This window comes from Saccostrea echinata, unplaced genomic scaffold (genome assembly GCF_033153115.1).
Source record: "Saccostrea echinata isolate AGI-Se365-2 ecotype Australia unplaced genomic scaffold, CSIRO_AGI_Sech_v1 ptg000075l, whole genome shotgun sequence".
Taxonomy (NCBI): Eukaryota; Metazoa; Mollusca; class Bivalvia; order Ostreida; family Ostreidae; genus Saccostrea; species Saccostrea echinata.
In genome coordinates this window covers 621,140-644,549 of record NW_026889824.1, presented here as the reverse complement: position 1 = coordinate 644,549, position 23,410 = coordinate 621,140, and the positions used below count along the sequence as shown (strand labels likewise).

At 34.8% G+C, this 23,410-nt stretch overlaps 1 protein-coding gene across 9 annotated transcripts in view; it reads right to left on the bottom strand.

Annotated features, from left to right (window-relative positions):
* LOC133176479 (cubilin-like) overlaps window positions 1-23,410 on the bottom strand; it is a 181,220-nt gene that overhangs the window by 96,659 nt on the left and 61,151 nt on the right. For 4 of the 9 annotated variants that reach the window (XM_061311595.1, XM_061311593.1, XM_061311598.1 and 1 more), the window contains exons 5-8: window positions 22,611-22,634; window positions 22,155-22,239; window positions 16,520-16,694; window positions 3,812-4,029 (exon numbers count right to left, since the gene is read on the bottom strand). In XM_061311595.1, the coding sequence (XP_061167579.1) occupies window positions 3,812-4,029; window positions 16,520-16,694; window positions 22,155-22,239; window positions 22,611-22,631 (499 nt within the window). In that variant the 5' untranslated portion in view covers window positions 22,632-22,634. Of the gene's footprint in view, window positions 1-3,811; window positions 4,030-16,519; window positions 16,695-20,765; window positions 20,781-20,868; window positions 20,884-22,154; window positions 22,240-22,610; window positions 22,635-23,410 lie in introns of those variants that run through there. The other 5 variants (XM_061311596.1, XM_061311597.1, XM_061311599.1 and 2 more) reach the window with 4 other exon arrangements.

The following is a 23,410-nucleotide window of genomic DNA, read 5'->3' as shown; positions in this document are numbered from 1 at the left end:
TGGTACCCAAAGTAAGGTTTTGTGTTGAGGAATATACCTGTGAAATATGACAGCCCTAGCAGCAACCATTGAATAGATATGGAAAAGGTTTAAGTCCAAAGGACATGAACGCCCAGCCGAGTGTATATTAGTAATGCAACATGAAAATTTGTATTAGTGTATGAATTTTGATGAGAATATCTTGAATAGTTTCTTTAGAATTGAAACTGAAATCTAAAAAAATGGATATAGATGATAAATTCTCGCCAAATTATGTATAAGTGCATAAGCTTACATAAAAATATCTTAAATGGTTTCTTTAAAACTAAGCAAAATGCAAATTAAAGAAAAGTGAGGTCAAGGTCACAGAAAAGTGCAAGGTCAAATAGTTGAATAGTTCTCAATAATTATGTATCACCATATGAAGTTTGATAAAAATATCATGAATGGTTTCTTTAAAACTGAGCTAAACACAAATTTAAGAAAAGTGGGGTCAAGGTTAAAGAAAAGGTCAAGGTCAAAAATTTTGAAGCAGTTAATAGCTCTCTTCTTTTTTTTTATTGTCATTTAGGTTTTTGTTTTGTTTGTTGTTTAATGTCCCTCTCAAGAATTTTTCACTCAGATGGAGACGCCACCACTTGCAGGTGGAGAGCTGCAAATTTTGACCTATACTGGGCACTAAGGGCCATTGAGCAGTGAGGGATCTTTCTCGTGCCAGCACCTACTGCGACAAAGGACCTCGGTTTATACGGTCTCATCCGAAGGACCAGTCTCCACATCCCACAGTGGGATTCAAACTCGCGATGTAAGGATCAACTCTTTCATACACTGCGACTCTAGAGCAGACACTCTAACCACTGCGCCATGCGGGCGACGTCATTTAGGAAGTATTATATATTAAAATATACTAGGTTTAAATCATTGTTTCAATGTGGAAATTATATTTCAAATGTAAACTGTTAGTGTGATGAGTCTCATTAGTTCTTCACACTGTTATCAATTGGGTAATTGTTTATCTGCTTAAAACTTGTGTTAGATAAGAGATATATATTGTGTATATACTTATAAATTAATAGAGCTTATAAATAAGAGTTCCCATTAATGATTACACAGAGATGGGGGTGGGGCGTTGGGTCTAGAGCAGCATTATTTTACCATTTTCTTTTGATAGTCAGGAACTTTGCGTACAAATTACTTTATCATAATAGTCTTTTGTCAACATTTGGTTAACTCTTCTTGTGTTTTGCCATCTAATACACAATATATTGGATGGAAATGTTTGTTACTTATTATGTTTATATAGATATTGATTGCTTTAGTTGTAAAGCTATTTCTTGTAGTATTTTAAATTAATTTTAGTTTGTGTGGTAACTGTATATAATAGAGTGTCCTGGCTGAGCTAATAAACATGTTGATATTAGGGATGTCAAATCGGTCAATTTTTGATAATCGGTTACTCGGACGTTTTTCCGATCGAGTACCCGGGTACTTGATAAAAATGTAAATACAAGAATGTTAATTTTCTTGAGCCCCGTTAAATTCCGTTAAACCACAAAGCTGTTTTTATCACCTTTATAAATGTATATAAACATCGATTTCAACGTAAATGATTTTTGGTACTAAATTTATTTATCAAATAAACACAAAAGACACAATACATGAAAAATTACAAATGGTTTACAGTTCTTGTTTAGGATCTATTTCATCAAAAGGAGGACAATCTGTTACGCAGGTTTGTTATTACTAGACTAGCCAAAGAGAAGTAACGGACGTTGTTGGGATTGCTAGTCTAAATTTATAGTAAGTTTAGTGTATTTCATATGTTGATTGTTTCCCCCGGCCGTAGACACTAAACTTACTACACAAACAGACTTTCAACATTTATTTTGAATCTTTAGTTATTTCTAAATATTTCTTCACTTCTTTTGAAGTGGGTAGCGGCATTTCTATGCATGTGCAATTTCGCTGCCGTATATTAACTAAATAATTTAAAACTGATTTAAAGATAATAGACCATCGATGTTCACTGAAAACAATCATTGAAGCCATCCAAAAATTAAGGACCACAATAGGTGAGAATAGCTGGGTCAGATTGGTCACTAATTACTGTATATACACAGCCACAGGCAATAATGGGTGTTTTACAGGTATAGAAAACTACACGCTGTAATTACCGTATGCATATTTAAGCTAGTTTTTGATAAATTTTTGATAAAAATGAGTACTTTGAAAAATGAAAAAATACACATCCGAGTAACCGAGTACCATTTTTAGTATTCGATACTCGGATGTTCGATCGAGTACACGGTTAACTGGGTACTCGTTGACATCCCTAGTTGATATACATTCTAGCTATCAAATTTCTGCCTCTCAAAATTCGAAAGACAAGTTTTAAATTAACCATTTGAAGTAGTTTTGCAAAGGTCAAGGTCAAGTGAACTGACACACTGGTATCAGTACACAATCATACTAAATAGCACAGATGTACCTCTAAAATGTTAAAAATAACCTGTATATTAGAGCTCTATGAACTATTCTGCAAAGTAGGTCAAAGGTCAAGTTCAAGAGATTGGTAGCCCTGGTATTTTAGAAAAGACATAGTGCCAAGCAAAATATATGCAAAATATTAAATCCATGTAAATCTTACAGACAGACAGACACTGCATGGATAACGTGATCTCGAAGTGTTCATCACACTGCTCTACAGGCAACACAAAAAGTGATATAATTTCAAAGTAAGCAATTCCAATATACAAGTGGAGTAGCTGTATAGGGAAGTTTAGGAAGCCCAGAATAGGTTTAAACGAGTGACCAAAATTGAAGTGTGACAGATTGTTCAACAACTTTTACATTCTGACCTGCATGAATGAACCGCCACGCCATTGTGAGGAAATCTGAATCATCTCACGTTTGAGTTTACCTTACTTGGACATAAAAGCAAATGTCTAGATGGTGCAGACTAGATAAAAAATGCAGTAAACAACTTGAAATTTTTACCCAGAAAAAAAAAAAAACTGAAATGGATCTCTCTAAAAATAAAAATTACTGAAATATTGGAAAACACTTGTAAATATCAGATTCTTGGATTCAAATTAGTGGAATTCTGCTAAATATTGGAACAGAATCTTCACTGTGAATCCCCTTCATCCAAGGATGCTTTGTGGCAAGTTTGGTTGAAATTGTCTCAATAGTCCTGGAGTTGAAGATGAAAATGTAAAAAGTTTAAGATGATCACTTCAACAACTAACAACAGATAAATTATGATCAAAAAAGCTCACTTGAGCCTTTGGCTCGGCTGAGCTTAAAAGTACCAATTATTAACAAAGTGCATTTTACTTACTTTCTACCTGCAATTTCAATTAAAGCAAGGCCAGAGTTTTTAAATTTTGTCTGGCTAGTGTGAAAACATAATTTGGGCAGCCAACTACATTTTATAGGGAATTGTGGGTACAATGGAACTGGGGTTAAAAATTCAGTTGGATCTAATATGTCACATTACTTCTAAAATATTAGTTTCATTTCAATAACGGGACCTAAAAAGAGCAATTTTTTTTAGCAAAGAGGTACGATTACTGACTACTGCAAGTTAGCACAGTATGATAATTTGTTGGCACAGCCAGGTCCTGTTATACATCCAATGGCATCTATCAACCAATTTAAATCTGAACAAAAAAATCTGATTACTGCAATCTTAACCTGTTAATCCTAATCATTACCTTTTCTTGATAATATTTTTAAGAACTCAATCAATTAAACATTAATATAAGCCTAACTTAGGGTTACACACTTTTTGCCAGTGGCTGCCCAGTTTACATTTAATAAAAATATTTACATGAATCAATGAATCTAAAGGAGCCGTAGAATCCTCGTGCAGATCTGTGACCATCAGAGTGAAAGTCAATCAGGATGATGTTGGAGGTGGAAATAATACGTGTGGGTAGAATGTCCATCCTGTCTCCACAAAACCTCCCCAACAAAGGGGAGGAGATCTGGGCCTCTGATTCAGTGGTTATCATCTGAGCATAAACATCCAGGTAATCAAACTGACACCTGAAACATAAAGCAAAGTTAATAGTTTGAACAAATTTAAATCTACACTACCTGAGGATGCCTGCATATATAAATATAACTAACAATAGTCTGCTGTTCTTGAGAAAAAGATACTTAAAGATTTTTTTTTCTTCTATATTTATATATTCTCATGTAAAACTTCGATCTACTGTGGTCAAAAACCATATTTAATTTAGTGCAGGAGGCAAAGATGAGAACAAACTTGAATTTACAACTGGACAAGTACCCAGAAATATTCACTTGTCAGTCAAAATTTTTCACTGGTGCCAGACAAGCAGAAAAACATTAATGTCAAGCCCTAGAATTAGTAATTTGACTTCATGTTCTTAATAACACTGTTATTATCACAAATGGTTCGTATACACAAGCAGGGCTTATTATTATTTTCCAAAATGTACTCTTTTTCTTGTGCTCTTTTAGACCTTAAAAAATATTTAATGGTGTAAAGGAGATAAAAATGGATAAAAGAAATAATAATTTAATTTTTCATGCTCCTGTAATAAAAGATTTGGGGGGGGGGGGGGGATATAGTTTTTGCCCCATCCGTCCATCTGTCTGTTTGTTCTCAAAAACTTTAACCTTGCCCTTAACTTTTGATTGGTTAGGGCTTTCATATTTCACATGTGTATTCCTTGTGGCAACCTTCCCTTGGGTACCAATATTTTGACCTTTTGACCTTGCAGTTTGACCTACTTTTGAAATACTTTTACCTTGGCCATAACTTTTGAATGGTTGGCATACGTCACATGTGTATTTCTTGTGACAAGTCCCTCCTTGGGTGTAAATGTTTTTGTCCTCCTGACCTTGGAGTTCGACCTACTTTTGAAAAACTTTAACTTTGGCAATAAGTTTTGAGTGGTTAGAACTAGAGCTTTCATATTTCACAAGTGTTTTCCTAATGACAAATGCTTTCCTCGGGTACCAACAATTTTGATCTTTTGACCTTGGAGTTTGACCAACTTTTGAAAAACATTTTGCCATAACTATTGATTGGTTGGTGCCATGCACAGGATGAAATTACACCATTCAGTCAATGGAATGGTAACTGAATGGCCACTGAAAGGTCACTGATAAGTTCCTTTCCCGTGACTTTTCCATGGTCTTTCAGTTACCATTCAGTCGACTGAATGGCAGAAACATTTCAGCGGCTTTTCAGTTATCTTTCAGTTGTATCTTTTTATTGAATAATCGGCTTATTTTTTAACTTAGAAATTTTATTTCGTGTTTTCTTATTGGTATTAAATGAACCTATTTTCGAATAAAATTTTTTTTTAAAAATTGAATATAAGAAAAAAATTCTTGCAGGAAGCCAGAATCGAACTGCTGCCTCCCGCTTCGTAGTCCGTGACCTTATCCATTACACCACGGCGTCTTGTTGAAAAATTGGTGATTTAAATCAATAAATTTGTAGAAATCGAATTGAGATACCCAGTTCACCTGTTGTATCGATCAGCTGGGCAATGTGTATAATTATATATTGTATACATTCTGTATATTCTATGTTAATTGCGTGGATTTTTGGGGCTAATTAATTATACATCTCTTATCGGGATTATGACAATTATCGGCGACAGGCACCTGTTTTTTTTCTCTCCAAAGAAATGATTCAAGATGGATCTTCACCTCGGAAAACGTTGTAAATTCTTAAAACGATAACTTTAATCGTGCTAAATTATCGTGCGATTTTAACAATCAAGAAAAAAATCTACAATATTAAGGTTCTTCCACAAGAGACATAAATAATTAATTCTGTTTATGTAAAATAAAACGATATCCTTTAGAAGCTTAAATATTATGCGATTTTAACAAATAAGAAACAAAATTTACAAAAAAAAAAAAAGGCATAAATAATTAATTCTGTCTCGTCTTTCATAACCATATATTTCCATGAAAACTAACCGCATTATACAATGTGTGAGATGGATATAAAATTAATGAAAAATTATTTTAGAGCGAAAAAATAAGAAAACTTTTTTTCTTGTTTATTTTAAGATCATTTTGATCGATATTCTGAATTTATTTTTCAGATTGACTGTCTGTTTATTCATTTAACTACTTATCAAATTGAAGAAGCTTGTGAAAATATTCATAACAGATTTAGATATTTTACAGAAAGAAAACATAGGCAATCAAAGATTACGAAGCTCACCATGACGAATGTTTACAGTATAAGAAATGCAAATCTCGCATCATATTTTCTTTATATTTAGTGTGCATCCTGAAAACAATATTCATGCAAGTTCTGTGTAAGTAGGTCTTCTAGTTCATTGGGAATTGGCCTGTTCCAAAAACTTTAACCTGTTTACTCATCTGGAAAATGTAGGTCAATCCAGCATCTGAAGCAATTCTAGTAGTGTCCATCCCTAGATGCATCATCCATGCAAGTTTGGTCTAGGTAGGGTTTATAGTTACTTGGGAATGGACCTGCTCCTAAAACTTTAACCTGTTCACTCATCTGGAAAATGAAGGTCAGATCCAGCATCCGAAGCAAGTCTGGTAGTGTCAATCCCTAGATGCATCATCCTTGCAAATTTGGTCCAGGTAGGGCTTATAGTTACTTGGGAATGGACCTGCTCCTAAAACTTTAACCTGGTCACTCATCTGGAAAGTGTAGGTCAGATCCAGCATCCGAAGCAAGTCTGTTAGTGTCCATCCCTAGATGCATCATCCATGCAAGTTTGGTCCAGGTGGGGATTATAGTTACTTGGGAATGGACCTGCTCCTAAAATTTTAATCTGGTCACTCATCTGGAAAATGTAGGCCAGATCCAGCATCCGAAGCAAGTCTGGTAGTGTCCATCCCTAGATGCATCATCCATGCAAGTTTGGTCCAGGTAGGGTTTATAGTTTGTTGGAAATGGACCTGCTCCAAAAACTTTAACCTGGTCACTCATCTGGAAAATGAAGGTCAGATCCAGCATCTGTAGCAAGTCTAGTAGTGTACATCCCTAGATGCATCATCCATGCAAGTTTGGTCCAGGTAGGGTTTATAGTTTGTTGGAAATGGACCTGCTCCAAAACTTTAACCTGGTTACTCATCTGGAAAATGTAGGTCAGATCCAGCATCCGAAGCAAGTCTGGTAGTGCCCATCCCTAGATGCATCATCCATACAAGTTTGGTCCAGTTAGGGCTTATAGTTACTTGGGAATGGACTTGCTCCTAAAACTTTAACCAGGACGCCGACGCCAATGCCGGGGGTATAGCATAAGCTCATCTCGACTTCGTCGAGGTGAGCTAAAAATTAGACAAATCTATTCCCGTTGATAAAATTCTGATATGAATATTATTTTTCATCATTTGAATAATTTTCTTTTTCTAAATCATGAAACAAATTAGAAATTCGAAAATCATTCTGAATTTTAGGAGTCCACAGTTGAATTGTAATCTTTAATGTTTATAAAATTATATTAAGACATAAATGTTATAGTAAATAATCACAATTTAACATTTTAGTGAACAATTTTAAGACAATTGAACATCTAACTATTACCAGTTCTACTTATCTGAATTTTATCTTCAATATAAGAAAACAAAAACACAGTCATTTAAGGACATTGGCAAGTCAGGGTTTTCCGGAGAAAAAAGGTTTAATACATGGGTTTTTCACTTATGAAAAAATGATTGAGAGTGATCTCCCGTGTAGAATTCTCTAAGCGGTGAAAACTAATAAAGCGTATGATACAGAGGTAAACAGAAAGCATGTGTACTTCCTTCAACGGGTAGAATCATCTATACAGCAAGAAAGAAAAGTAGTAATGGCTTTGTTGTGCATTGTATTCAGGGGACAAAGAGCCAACAGGACGTCATTTACCATGAGTTATGCTCAGTATGCTGGGAAGGGCTAAGCTGTGACATATGCTGAAAGGTAGACCGACAGAGATCAGTTCTTTGGTCGTGTGAAGGAAGCAGCATTTAGTAACTACGAATGAAAATTAAAATAAATCCATGCCAATATTTTTTTGACAATATGTTTCAATCAATTCAGTCAATTACATGATGGAAACAATCAGCTAGTCTGACTCTCTTGACCAGTATGAATAATATGTAATTATAGCTGTTAAGGGAAGTAACTCAAAAATAAAGATCGGTGCTGGTATGTCCTTGTCTTGTTTCTATATATACATTTTCAGCCAAAATATCTAGAAGTCATAGGAAATGAAGATACAATAATATATATAATACAAAAACTATATGAAATAAGTGGGTTTTGGAGAAATATTATGGTGAAAAATTATGTAGGTCCCTTTAATCAACATTTTACATAGGAAATGCATTGAGAATTGCAAAAACACTGATTTGAGAAAATCTAAAAAAGAAGGTTGGCTTGGTATGTTAAACAATCCAGAATTAAGCCTGTTTTTTACAATTAAACCTACTCAAGAGTTCTTGAAAAATTCTATACAATAACCAGGAACCTTGCCAATGTCCTTAAAAATGTGAATAATTTTATTTAAAAATTTTTAAGGAATAATTACTGATAAACTAATGAAAAGCCGATGAAAAGGTTGTTGAATTACGACTGAAAGGTCACTGAAAGATGACAGAAAGGTCACTGAAAGACGGCGGAAAAGTCACTGAAAGACGACAGAAAGGTCACTGAAAGATAACTGAAATGTGTCCGCTGAATGGTGACTGAAAGGTACCTGAATTGTGGCTGAAAGGTCACTGAAATGTACCTGCCATTCAGTGACTGAATGGCCACTGAAAAGTCACTGAAAGCTGCCTTTCAGTTTTAACTGAAAGGTCTTGTTTCTTCCTGTGATGGCTTTCAAATATCACAGGTGTTTTTCTTGTGACAAGACCTTTCCTTAAGTACCAATTTTTTTTTTAAATTATGGAGCAGGTGCTGAAATATAACAAGGGCAAAAGTGGAACATTCCCTCACAAGAGAGCCCATCAATCATGATATAAATAATTACTTGCATAACTTCTACTATGCATGCACTCACTCACTCACAACACACACAAGTGTTTTTATCCCCTCCAACTTCATTGCAAGGGGATAATAAACACCAAAGAAATATACATCATATGTTAATTTGTAACAAAAATGTAGTTATATTGAATGCATGAGAAAGTGAAATAACTTATTCTAATAAAGCCAGTATGTAATAATAACATAATAAAAGCAAACATAGGTAATCAAAGATTACGAAGCTCACCTCGTCGAATGTTGTCTATAAGTAAGTCAGACCTCACATCATAGTTTTTCCTATTTAATATGTGCAATTTTGGAAGAGGCACCTTTGCTCATTATAACTTATTTACTAGTTAATTTGTTTAACACCCAGAAGCAGAGAAGAAGATATTCAAACAATTAATGCATTTTCACTGTATAATTAATAGAGCCGAGCCCTAACACCAGAACTCCTGACCCTGGGGCCATGAATTTCACAATTTTGGTTGAGGACTGAATGCTTATTACAATCATGTCAAAAGTTTGACTGCTTGATGTACATGTCCAGGAGTGAAGAAGAAAAAATTTTTAAAGATTGCATTAATTTTGGTGTTTTTTTGCCCCATCCCTCAGGCCTCATGGGGGCAGGGATCATGAAATTCACAATTTTTGTTCCCCCCTTCACTCATAATTGCTTTATGCAAAAATTGGTTGAAATTGGTTCAGTGGTTGCAGAAGAGAAACTGAAAATGTTCAAATGTTAACACATGTCGCATGACAACAGACGAAAAACAGGTAGTCATTTTAATGAGGCAGGAGGCAATTCATAACAAACAATAATTTTATTTTGGCCCTACCTATTGTCTAAGGTTTGATGTGGCATGGTGTACAAAAATCGAACCCAGGCCTTCCCTAACAAAAAAGTACTATAGTTAACTATAGTTAACTATAGTTAACTATAGCTTACTATAGTTAACTATAGTTTACTATAGTTTACTATAGTATCAAAGTTTTTCACTATAGTAAATCAAAGTATATTTACTATGGATTTCAGAGTGTAATATTTTTTGTTCTTCAATTTATACCTGCACATTTTTTATATTAAACTGAAATATTATTTGTATATTCACACATTATTTCCAAATTTTACATTACTGTTATCGAAGTTTAGAGATTTTAAGCTTTGAAATCTCAAAAAAAGTTCCTTAGTAAAGTTTCATAGTAAATCAAAGTATTAAAGTTTTCACTATAATTAACTATAGTAAACTATAGTAATTTTTTGTTAGGGTTTGGTCATGAAGCAAACACCCTGACAGTATTTTATCCTGACCTGTTAGCTCTTTTAATAGTTGAGAAAATTCTGACTGACAAACCAGAAAGCAAATTTTTAAAACTGACATTCCAAGGCCATATAGTGCAGTTTAGAACCATTGAAAAGTAAATAAAGAAACAAGATTATGATGAGTAAAATATATGGCTAATTTATTATAGGATACCATGCTTTTTGTAGTGGGAATGCATGTAATTCAAGACATAAAACCTGTAGCAAGCAACAAAAAAAGACAGTGTAAATGCTTGGATCTGTAACTCTCTGGTTTGTCTCTCCAAATAGTCTAAACCAGAGAGCTACAGTTCTGCTGCTAGTCATATAGTTGTAGAGCTCCTCCAAAAACACTCATCTGGAAAATGTAGATCAGATCCAGAATCCAAAGCAAGTCTGGTAGTGTCCATCCCTAGATATATCATCCATGCTAGTTTGCCCATGCTAGTTTGCTTCAGGTAGGTCTAATATTCACTGGTTTGAAAAATAAAGGTCAGTTCCAGCATCTGAAGTATGTTGAGTGGTGTACATCCCTAGATGCATCATCCATGCAATTTTGGTTAAGGTAGGGCTTATATTTACTTGGGAATAGACCTGCTCTTTAACCTGTTCACTATCTGAGAAAAGAAGGTCAGATATGGCATCCAAAGCAAGTCTTTTGATGTCCATTCCTAGACTAACATCTTTGCAAGTTTGATCAAGGTATGGCATATAGTTTCTTGCAAATGGACCTCCTCTAAAAATTTTAACGTGTTCACTCATCTGGAAAGTTAAGTCTGGTAGGGTCCATCCTTATATGCATCATCCATGCAAGATGGTCCAGGTAGGAGTTATACTTCCTTGGGAATGGACCTGCTTCAAAAAATTTTTAGGGCTTATAGTTCTTTGAATATGAATCTCCTCTAAATATTTTAATGTGTCCTCCCTCTTCTGGAAAATGAAAGCCAGATCCAGCATCTGAGTAGGTGTGGTAGTGTCCATTCCTAGATGCATCCATGTAAGTTTGGTCCAGGTAAGGCTTATAGTACCTAGATAGGACCTATAGTTCCTTGGGAATAGACCTGCTCCAAAAACTTCAACCTGCCTGCTCATCTGAATCCAGCATCTGAAGCAAGTCTATTAGTATTCATCCCTACATGCATCATTCATGCAAGTTTGACCCACTTAGGGCTTATAGTTCCTTGAGGAAAGACCTGCACCAAAAACTGTTCACTAATCTGGAAAATGTAGGTCAGATCCAGCATCTGAAGCAATTCTGTTAGTGTCCATCCCTAGACGCAACATCCATGCAAGTTAGTCCAAGTAGGGCTCACAGTTCCTTAAAGAGTGGACTTGCTCCAAAATTTTTTTCATTCATCTGGAAAATGTAGGTAAGATCCAACATCTGAAGCAAGTCTGTTAGTGTCTTTCTCTAGATATATCACCCATGCAAGACTGATCCAGATAAGGGTATAGTTTCTTGGGAATGGACCTGCTCCAAAAACTATTAATAACCTGCTCGCTTATCTGGAAAATGTAGGTCAGATCCAGTGTCTGAAGCAATTCTGTTAGTGTCCATCCCTAGATGCATCATCCATGCAAGTTTGGTCCAGGTAAGGCTTTTAGTTACTAGGGAATGGACTTGCTCCTAAAACTTAAACTTGGATTCTAACACTGAACGTATAGCATATGCTCATCTTCGTCGAGGTGAGCTAAAAATATGAACTTATAATGCTTATATGAATTTATAGATATTTAAAAAAAGACATTTAAGCAATAACACTTTAAATATTTCATTAAATCAGAAACCACACAAGGATCTTTCTTTAAGTGATTGAATGTAAATCAAATATGGTACCAAATTTGATGCACCAGACACACATTTTGACAAATTATGTCTCTTCAGTGATGCTCATGCCAAAATGTTGGAAATCCAAAATATTGTTTTAAAACTTTGAAGAGCTTAAAAAAGGTGCCAAAACTGGAGGCAAATGCATTAAAAGATCAGAGCTATGCATGAGGGAGATAATCCTTAATTTTGAAATAAATTTCTAAATTTTACCACAGCAATTAAATATACGAGGGTAGTTCGGAAAGTTCGTGGACTACCATCATAACTTTTTTACTTAACATCATATTATATCCAAATTTGGAAGAAATTTTTCAACAGTAAATTCAAATGATGTGTATTAAAATTTTCTAAAATACCGTGATTTATTTCAAACTTATTTAGACTTTAAAAATGTGAAAATCGGATCACGGAGCAGGTTAAAATTTAGCAATTAACAATCAAGACACTTAATAATATCTGAAGTTATATCTTCTGTAAAATGATTTTAAAAAAAAAAAAAAAGGAAAAATTCTACACGTTCATATAAGAATTGTTTCATCGTTTCTGATTCCAAATTATGACTTAATATTTTGACTCGTTGAAAAGAAATCAGTTTCAAAAGATAGGAAGTCCTCATTTGAAAATGGCAAAAAAGATGACGCCATAGAACGTCATGGAGCAGCAGTTAACCATACAGATTTTGTGTTGTACTCTGGAAAACTCCAGAAAAAAAACTCTGAAAATACCGGAGATAGTAGGAAATATGTCAAAAGCGAGCCACGCATATGTGTGTACAAGGTACAAGAAGTATTTGAATAATAGACTACTCTGCTTAGTCGATGGTGATCTCTGGGAAAACGGGTTTTCTGTAAAAATCTTATCAAACATATTGAAGAGTTAGTAACGTCATGCCAAGAGTCTGGCACTTCACAGATGCTGATCTTATGAAAGCACACTTATGCAGTGAAAAAAAATATAACATTGACAAACAAAATAATGCTACTGGAACAATTGTTAGCAAAATAGATTTCAAGTGACAGAGGAATGTTTTTAATGAGTGCACTGGTATTGGGCAATACTGTGTGAAATATATAGGGATAGTATTTTTGAGAACCTCATGTCGGTATGTTTTAGACGTTACAGTGTTGTTGAGTTTGCTCTGTGGGTACAAAACGAGTTGATTTTAAAATTAAATAACATGAATTCTATTAAATCACATGGAATGAAACTTCACACTTAATCAAAATAAATATTTTTACATATGATAATGTGCTCATTTTAGATTTCTTGAAGATTGATTGATTGATTGTATGTTGTTTTACGTCCCAATCGAGAATTTTTCACTCATATAGAGACGTCACCATATACCGGTGAAGGGCTTCAAATTTTGACCTTTACTCGGCACTCAGGGCCATTGAGCAGTGAGGGATCTTTATCGTGCCAACGCCTTCCGTGACACGGGGCCTCGGTTTTTAAGGTCTCATCCGAAGGACCCGCAACTTTCACTTCAAAGTGCCGAGCGCATGGCGAAGGAACAGTTGCTACCCATTTTATCGACTTGGGTCTGTCGCGGCCGAGATTCGAACTCACGACCTCCCGATCACGGAGCGAGCGCTCTACCGACTGAGCTACCGTGAACGGTGATTTCTTGAAGAAAGTATTATAAAGATTAGCATAGTCCACGAACTTTTCAAACAACCCTCGTATATCCGAATTTTTTTAAGCTAACACCGAAGTACTTAACTACTGGGCTGTATTGAACTAATTTACTCAGTGATTTACAGTTATTAATTTGACTTGTAGTGATTGACCTATTTATACTCTATATTGAATAAATTAATTACTAGGTAGTATTTGAACTATTTTTATTATTTTAATTTTTAGTGATTGAACTACATATTATACTCTGTGATTGAAGTGAATTACTCTGTAGTGATTGAACTATTTTTTACTCACTGTATAGTGATTTACCATAACTATTTTACTGTGTAGTGATTGAACTATTTTTTACTCACTGCAGGGTTTGACATTAACTTTAATGAGCACTAGAGCAGTCGGGCTACTTCCCATAATTTTTACTAGCCATGACCAGAAAATCACTAGCCCTGACCAAACTTGAAAATTTACTTTTTATAACCTGCTAATTATCATGGGAAAAAAAGTTGGAAACCATACTTCAATAAAGGTATCGTCTCTCGCACCTGTTAAGATATACTTTGAAAGACTGTTCCATAGGTCGCAGGACATTGAGTTGGGATAAGCGGGACATGCAAATATTATAAGCCTTAAAGAACACTCAACAAACTTTAATAAAATAATTACCCTAAATATAAATAAATTAAAAGAATATATTATAGTATATTATATATCAATAACTATTCATTCCAATTTAAACTGAACAAAGCTAGTTTTGATCATGACTGGTCTTTTACAGCTGGATTAAAAATAGCGATTGTGTCATGCATGAAAATTTTCTTCTACAGAGTGATGGTTATGTTTACAATCAGACAAACAAGATTAAACAAGATGTGTTTGTGAAACACTGATGCCCCCATATGGCAACTTATAGCAAAGGTTAAACTTTCTCAAATGCAAATCAAATATGTTGGTACCCAAAGTAAGGTCTTGTGTCGAGGAATATACCTGTGAAATATGAAGGCCCTAGGAGCAACCATTGAATAGATATGGAAAGGGTTAAAGTTTTTCAAAAGTAATTCAAACGTCAAGGTCAAATGGTCAAAATTAATGCCTAAGGAAAGGCCTTCTCACAAGAAATATACAGGTGAAATATGAAAGCTGAAGCACCAATCGTTCTAAAGTTATGACCAAGGTTAAAGTGTTTCAAAAGTAGGTCAAACTCCAATGGATTACAATTGTTGGTATCCAAAAAAGGTCTTGTCACAAGGAAAAAACATGTTAAATATGAAAGCCCTAGCAACAACTTTTCAAAAGTTGTGTCCAAGGTTAAAGTTTTCGAAAAGTAGGTCAAACTCCAATGTCAAGGTCAAAGGGTCCAAGTTGTTGGTATCCAAAGAAAGGTCTTGTCACAAGGATTATATATGTGAAGTATGAAAGCCCTAGCACCAGCTGTTCTAAAGTTATGGTCAATGTTAATGTTTTACAAAAGTAGGTCAAACTCCAAGGTCAAGGTCAAAGGGTCCAGGTTGTTGGTATCCAAAGGAAGGTCTTGTCAAAAGAATTACATATGCTAACTATGAAAGCCTTAGCACTAACCATTCAAAAGCTATGGCCAATGTTAAAGTTTTTCAAAAGCAGGTCAAACTCCAAGGTCAAGGTCAAATATGGTGGTACCCAAAGAAATGTCTTGTCACAAGGAATACACATGTGAAGTATGAAAGCCATATCACCAATCGTTCAAAAGTTATGGCCAAGGTTAAAGTTTAGAAAAATTTTGCAAAACTGGGTCAAACTCCAAGGTCAAGGTCAAAACATTAAATATGGTGGTACCCAAAGAAAGGTCTTGTCACAAGGAATATACATGTGCAATATGAAAGCCATAGCTCCAAACAATCAAAAGTTATGGGCAATGTTAAAGTTTTTGCGGACAAACAGACAGACGGACGGACAGGGCAAAAACTATATGCCCCCGAATCTTTGATTACGGGGCATAAAAAATTTAAAATATTTATTTGAAAGACTGAAATAAGGGTTAACTTTAACATGACCAGTCGATCTAGATCACAAACATTTTACAGGACCGGAAGACTCATTTACCAGACTGGGTCGGTCGGATGTGCCTTAGTGTCAAACCCTGCACTGTATAGTGATTTACTGTATTTATTTTACTCTGTAGTGATTGAACTATTTTTTACTCACTGTACAGTGATTTACCATAACTTACTCTGTGGTGATTGAACTATTTTTTACTCACTGTACAGTGATTTACCATAACTATTTTACTGTGTAGTGATTGAACTCTTTTTTACTCACTGTTCAGTGATTAACAGTACTCTATTTTACTCTGTAGTGATTGAACTCTTTTTTTTTGTTTTAATATGTAGTGATTTAACTGTAAAGTTGTTAGGATTCTCTGCTCGTAGCATTTACTGACATTTTCACTTAACTGTTAATTACCATTAATCACTGATTATTTACACATGTTCAATGTCTACGTGCAATCAGCAAAATATTTGGTGCATCCCCATGCATTTCTATTGCAAAGAAAACAAATTCCGAGCTTATAATATATGCAGTATACAGTACGTGTCAATCAGATATCTATTACTATATTTGGATAAGGAATCATCTCAGTAAAGATTACACATTATTAAAATCCTGAATTATTTTATACCTAGACCTAATTTAGTGAATGTCAAAAAAGTGGTTTTAAGGAAGAATTCTGATACATGGATTTTCTTTCTCCATCATTTTCAATACTTCATTAATCTCTTGAACACACAAAAAGCTGCTAAAGACTTACTGGGGGTAAACTCCTTGTAGCTGGAAATCTGTGATGTTCAACTCGACTCTTTCATTATGGAGACCGATGAAGTAGTACATACAGTGAGTATTGATAGGGTATAGGCCAGGCCATGCAGTAGAATTAAACGTCCCACTCTTATTTAAAGTTGTACTATTGAAGAAGTGTTTACAATCTTTAACATGAAATGAAAAAAAAGTTTGATTACTAATTCTCATTGTAAATTATAATAAAATTTAAAAACAACAAGCACTTTTAATTGAACTTAAATACATCACATAATTCCATTGCTCCATGTACTGAGGCATACATGTATTCTTAGTAATTTTGTCAGCAGTGATGAAAATGTATTAAGAGATATCATTAGATTTCTTGTATCTATCCTAGGCTTACTCTTTGTGTTCATAAAAAAAACTTGAATTTCTATTTCTTAACAACATCTTGGAGTATGTGTGGCTGAAAATTACAGAAGTTAAAGATGCTTTATAATTTTTATTGTATGAAAAAACTAAGCCGACCATGAGGCCTGAACCATGGACCTGGGGGCCAGGACTTTTTACAATTTTGGTAGAGATCTAAGTGCTTTCTATAACAATTGAAATAGTTTGCCTGCTAAAAGTCCATAAGTAGAAAAGATTTTTAAAGATATGATTTATTTTCAATCTAAGACCAATCAAGCCCCACCCTATGACCTGTACTATGGTCCCAACGGGCCATGAATTTCACAGATTTGATTAAGGGGTTTACATGCTATATGCCCAAGAGAAAAGAAGATGATTTTAATTTTGAATTTGAATGAACTCTACCTAAATGGAGCCTGAATCCAGAGGCCATGAATTTTGCGTTTTCAGTAAAGAGCTCATTGCATATTTTAAGTATGACAACAGTTGGACTGCTTCAGATGTCAAGAGTAAAGATTTTTGAAGATTGAAATACTTTTAATGGTTTTGGCCACATCCCTCAGGTCCCTTAGCAGGGACTACGAAATTTCAAAATTTTTTATCCCCTTTACTCATGGCTTTACTCATAGATGCTATTTAACAAAATCTGTTGAAATGGTTCAGGCATTTCAGAGAATAAGGTGAAAATGTTCAATAGTTTACAATTGATGCACAAAGCACAATGGTGGAAAAGAGGCTCATGGGTTGCAACGCTCACCTGAGTAACTGTGGCCCCTCTTGTTCGTCAGCAGATTCTTTTTCCTATATAGTCCCATGAAAATTTGATCACTCATTGTAGTTCAAAACTATTCTCAGAGGTATGATTTGAACAAATTTGAATGTACACAATCTGAGGATGCTTTTTAGCTCACCTGATTCAAAGGCTCAAGTGAGCTTTTCTGATCAAAGAGTGCCCGGCATCTGTCTGTTGTCTGTAAACTTTTCACATTTTCGACTTCTCAAGAACCACTGCGTCAATTTCAACCAAACTTGCCACAAAGCATCCTTGTAAAGGAATTTAAGTTTGTTCACAGTCAGTGCCACAACCTCTTTCAAAGGGAGATAATTAAGAACTTGTGAAAATTTGGTGGCATCATTTATAAATCTTCTTCTCAAGAACCACTGGGCAAGAAAAGATGAAACTTGTGTGAAAGCTTTATTACACACTCTAGATTCAAGTTTATACATATCATAATCGCTGTGGGTAGGGTGGGGCCACAAGAGGGGGGTCAAAGTTTTACATAGGAATATATAGGAAATGTCTTTAAAAATCTTCTTCTTGAGAACAGCAAAGCCATGTTTAGTCATATTACTATAGAAGTATCCTCAGGTAGTGTAGATTCAAGTTTGTTCCAATCTTGACCCCTGGGGGTATGGCAAGGCCACAACAGGGGGTCAAAGTTTATCATAGGAATATATAGGGAATATCTTTAAAAATCTTCTTCTCAAAAACAGCTCAGCCATTATTAATCTATTAATATAGAAGTATCCTCTGGAAGTGTAGATTCAAGTTTCTCCAAATCATGACCCTTGGGGGTTGGGCCCAGACACAACAGGGAGCCAAAGTTTTACTTAGGAAATTATAGAAAATTTTTTAAAAACTTTTCTTCTCAAGAACAGTTAACCATTATTCGTCATATCAATATAGAAGTATTCTCAGGTTTCAAGTTTCTTCAAATCATGACCCCCGGCAGTAGGGCAGGGCCACAATAGTGGGTCAAAGTTTTGCATAGAAATATATAGGTCAGTTGTAAGGGTTAAGGGGAATTTGGGCAAAATGCATTGAAGACTTCAAATAGTGGAATGACCTGACAACGTTTAGAATGGATTAGCCAAAGGGTATACAAGACAAAGCTTTGGGAAAGTCAGGCATTCCGAAGCTAGCTAAAGAAGATGGCCATTGAATTAGCAATAAAGAAGTTATGGGTAAGAGTAAAATAAAAGTATAAAAGTTATAAGCACCAGTGGCAAGTATCCTAAGGAATTGATGTTAAGTTCTGGGTGTAATAAATGTGTTCAAATTTAGAGTGGGTAGAGTGGAGCCACATTGAGCAATCAGAGTTTTACATAGGAATACATAACGGAAAAAAATCCTAAAATTCTTCTGTTCAACAAAAGCAAAGCCATGTTTAGTAATATTGATATGGAAGCATCCTGAGGGAGTGTAAATTCAAGTCCCCCCCCCCCTTGAATCTACACTACCTATGGATGAGTCCATATGAATATAACTAATCAAGGCTCTGCTGTTCTTGATTTTTCCTACATATGCCCATGTTAAACCTTGATCGCCCATAGTGGTCACACCCTACCCATGGGGTCGTGATTTGAACAAACTTGAATCTTCACTATTAAATATGGAGATAACAAACAGTATTCAAACTCAAAGTCCATTAAAACAATAAAAATCAGGAGCAGAGCAAACATGAACCCCCAAAAACTGAGGTAGGATCAGGTGGCATGGAGGAGTGAGCATCCCCTGCCAACCAGTCACACCCGCTGTGTGCTCCTTGTCATGATCGGTAAATAATGGAAAAATCTGTCAACAATTCAGTGTGTAAAAAATGGCCTAACAATTAGTATGAAAAATGTCAGTCAGCGTATGACTTATGATAGATTGTATTTGCTGACAAGGTCATTGTATCAACCAAAGAACTTACAAAATGATGACTTTAAACAAGACTGTTGATATTCTTGTTTCATCATCTTGTTTGTCAGTAACTTACCTCGTTTTAAAAATATTTCATATGTAGAGCATGCTCTTGTGTATCGAATCAACTGAGAGATATACACCCCATATGCAGGTGATAAGGGTAAATTGCTGCATAAGTATCTGAGGATGCTTCCAAATAAATATGACTAATCATAGCTTTGCTGTTCTTGAGAAGAAGATTTTTAAAGATTTTTAATGTATAAACCCATGTAAAATTTTCATCTCCCAAAGTGGCCACATCCTACTCTGGGGGTCATGATTTGAACAAACATGAATCTACACTATCTGAGAATGCTTCCATATAAATATGACTGATCAAGGCTTTGCTTTTCTTCTTCAGAAGATTTATCAAGATTTTCCTAGTATGTTTACACCTATGTAAAACTTTGATCGTCCATTGTTGTAGCCCTGCCCTATCCCTGGGGGTCATGATTTGAACAAACTTGAATCTACACTACTTAAGAATGCTTCAATATAAATACGACCAATCATGGTTTTGATGTTCTTGAGATGATTTTCAAAGATTTTTCCTACATATTCCAATGTAAAACTTTGTTTGCCTATTGTAAGCACACCATAGCCCTGGGAGTCATGATTTGAACAAACTTGAATCTACACTACGTATGAATGCTTCCATATAAATATGACTGATCATAGCTTTGCTGTTCTTAAGAAGAGGATTGTCAAAGATTTCTCCTATATAAGCCCATGTAAAACTTTGATTGTCCACAGTGGCCACACCCAACCCAGGAGTCATGATTTGAACAACCTTGAATCAACAATATGTCAGGAAGCTTTCACACATATTTAAACTTTTCTGGCCCAGTGGTTCTTGAGAAGAAGATTTTAAAATGACCCCACCCTATTTTTACTTTTTCTTAATTATTTCTCCTTGGAATAGGGCGTGGCCCTTCATATGAACAAAATCGAATCTCCTTTACTAAAGGATACTTTTGCCAAGTTTGGTTCAAACTGGCTCATTGGTTCTGGAGAAGAAGATGAAAATGTGAAAAGTATACGACGACAACCACAACAACAGACAAATTTCAATCAGAAAAGCTCACTTGAGCCTTTGGCTCAGGTGAGCTAAAATTACCTTTATAGACTGCTGTGGATGACATATAGTAAAGAATTACCTTAAAGACTGCTGTGGAGAATGAAGAGTAAAGAATTACCTTTATAGACTGCTAAAGAATTACCTTTATAGACTGCTGTGGAGGACACATAGTAAAGAATTACCTTATAGACTGCTGTGGAGAACAAAGAGTAAAGAATTACCTTTATAGACTGCTGTGGATGACACATAGTAAAGATTTACTTGACAGGCTGCTGTGGAGAACAAAGAGTAAAGAATTACCTTTATAGACTGCTATGGAGGATTACTTGATAGACTGCTGTGGAGGACACATAGTAAAGAACCTTTATAGACTGCTGTGGAGGACAAAGAATAAAGAATTACCTTTAAAGACTGCTAAGGAGGACAAAGAGTAAAGAATTACTTGATAGACTGCTGTGGAGAACAAATAGTAAAGAATTACCTTTATAGATTGCTGTGGAGGACAAAAAGAAAAGAATTACTTGATAGACTGCTATGGAGAACAAGAGTAAAAAATTACCTTTATAGACTGCTGTGGATGACATATAGTAAAGAATTACTGGATAGACTGATGTGGAGGACAAATAGTAAAGAATTACCTTTATAGACTGCTGTGGAGAACAAAGGGTAAAGAATTACTTGATAGACTGCTGTGGAAAACAAATAGTAAAGAATTACCTTTATAGACTGCTATGGAGAACAAAGAGTAAAGAATTACTTGAGAGACTGTTATAGAGAACAAAAAGTAAAGAATTACCTTTATAGACTGATGTGGAGGACAAAAAGTAAAGAATTACCTTTATAGACTGCTGTGGAGAACAAAGAGTAAAGAATTACTTGATAGACTCCTGTGGAGAACAAATAGTAAAGAATTACCTTTATAGACTGCTGTGGAGAACAAAGAGTAAAGAATTACTTTATAGACTGCTGTGTAGGACAAAAAGTAAAGAATTACCTTTATAGACTGCTGTGGAGGACAAAAAGTAAAGAATTACCTTTATAAACTGCTATGGGTGACACATAGTAAAGAATTACCTTATAGACTGCTGTGGAGAACAAAGAGTAAAGAATTACTTGATAGACTGCTGTGGATGACACATAGTAATGAATTACTTGATAGACTGCTGTGGAGGACACATAGTAAAGAATTACCTTATAGACTGCTGTGGATGACACATAGTAAAGAATTACTTGATAGACTGCTGTGGATGACACATAGTAAAGAATTACTTGATAGACTGCTGTGGAGGGCAAAGAGTAAAGAATTACCTTTATAGACTGCTGTGGAGGACAAAGAGTAAAGAATTACCTTTATAGACTGCTGTGGAGGACAAAGAGTAAAGAATTACCTTTATAGACTGCTAAGGAGGACAAAGAGTAAAGAATTACCTTTATAGACTGCTGTGGAGGTGAGTATTGGAAACAGAATGCAGCAGCCTGCAAGTGCCCAGCTTATCTGCTGCAACATCTTCTTCTGAAACCAAAACAATTTTCATTAAAATCAAGTTTATATAAGGAGTCAGGGAGACAGATCACTGATTAATAGGAAGACACTTAAAATAGATTAGTTCTGCATTAGAAGTAAAAGATAACTTATACTTTACTACTACAGACAATCTCAATAATAGATATTATTGTCAACAAATTTCTGTGCAGGTCCATAATTATTCATGCACTAATTTAAATCATTTTATATTCATTACAAATTTACACATTTGAGTAAATTTCCTAACATCAGTTGTTTTGAAAATGCAAAATGGGCTATTGATTGTTTCACATCAGTACTGGTTTTTGCTACAAATTCTAAAAAAAATTACAAAATTCCATTATTTATTAAAAACAAACCTCTGATGAGATTCCTTTCATACCCTGTAAAACAAAACATTTCAAAACATGATACACATGATATGTACCGACTGTGCACTAAATGTCATGGCATCACAGTGGGAACCAAAATTCATAGGAAATAAAAATTTAATTGTCCCGTATTTTGAATTCTTCACCAGAAATCACCATTTTTCTTCCATTCTCACTCTCATAACACCTGAAATTTCATTTGATATGATTTATTGTGCTTGGTTAATGTTAAAAATACATCATAGTCAAAGGTGTCAACATTACCGCTACATTGCAAAAAATTCCAACTCAATACCGCTATTTTTCATCTAGTTTTCAGCTGCTCTTTATAGCTACTTCTTAACATTTAGATTATTTAAAATCCTTGGCCATTCTATTTCAAAAATATACATTTTTTGCAGTTTTTTTTCTTTTACTCATCTCCACAATTCAGAATTTTTGAGTCTTACTGTATTTTGACTATAGGCTGAAGGAATTATACTAAATAGAACTCATACTTAATTGTACTCCGACTTCATTTTGAGTGAATTATATTGAATAGAACTCATATTCTAGCAGCTGCACCATCTGGGTCAAAGGCAAACTTGTGTATGTAGTGGTTATGAATTGTAATTCCCAATCGTCTTATCCAAAAAAAAAAAAAGAAAAAGATAACATTCTACTCAAAGTCCTACTTTCACCTTCCCAAGGTTAGCAGGGGAAACAGATCTTAAGCACATATATACTTTTTTACTTAATAATATCCATACATACATTATGCACTAACTAACAGAAGAGTCAATCTAGCG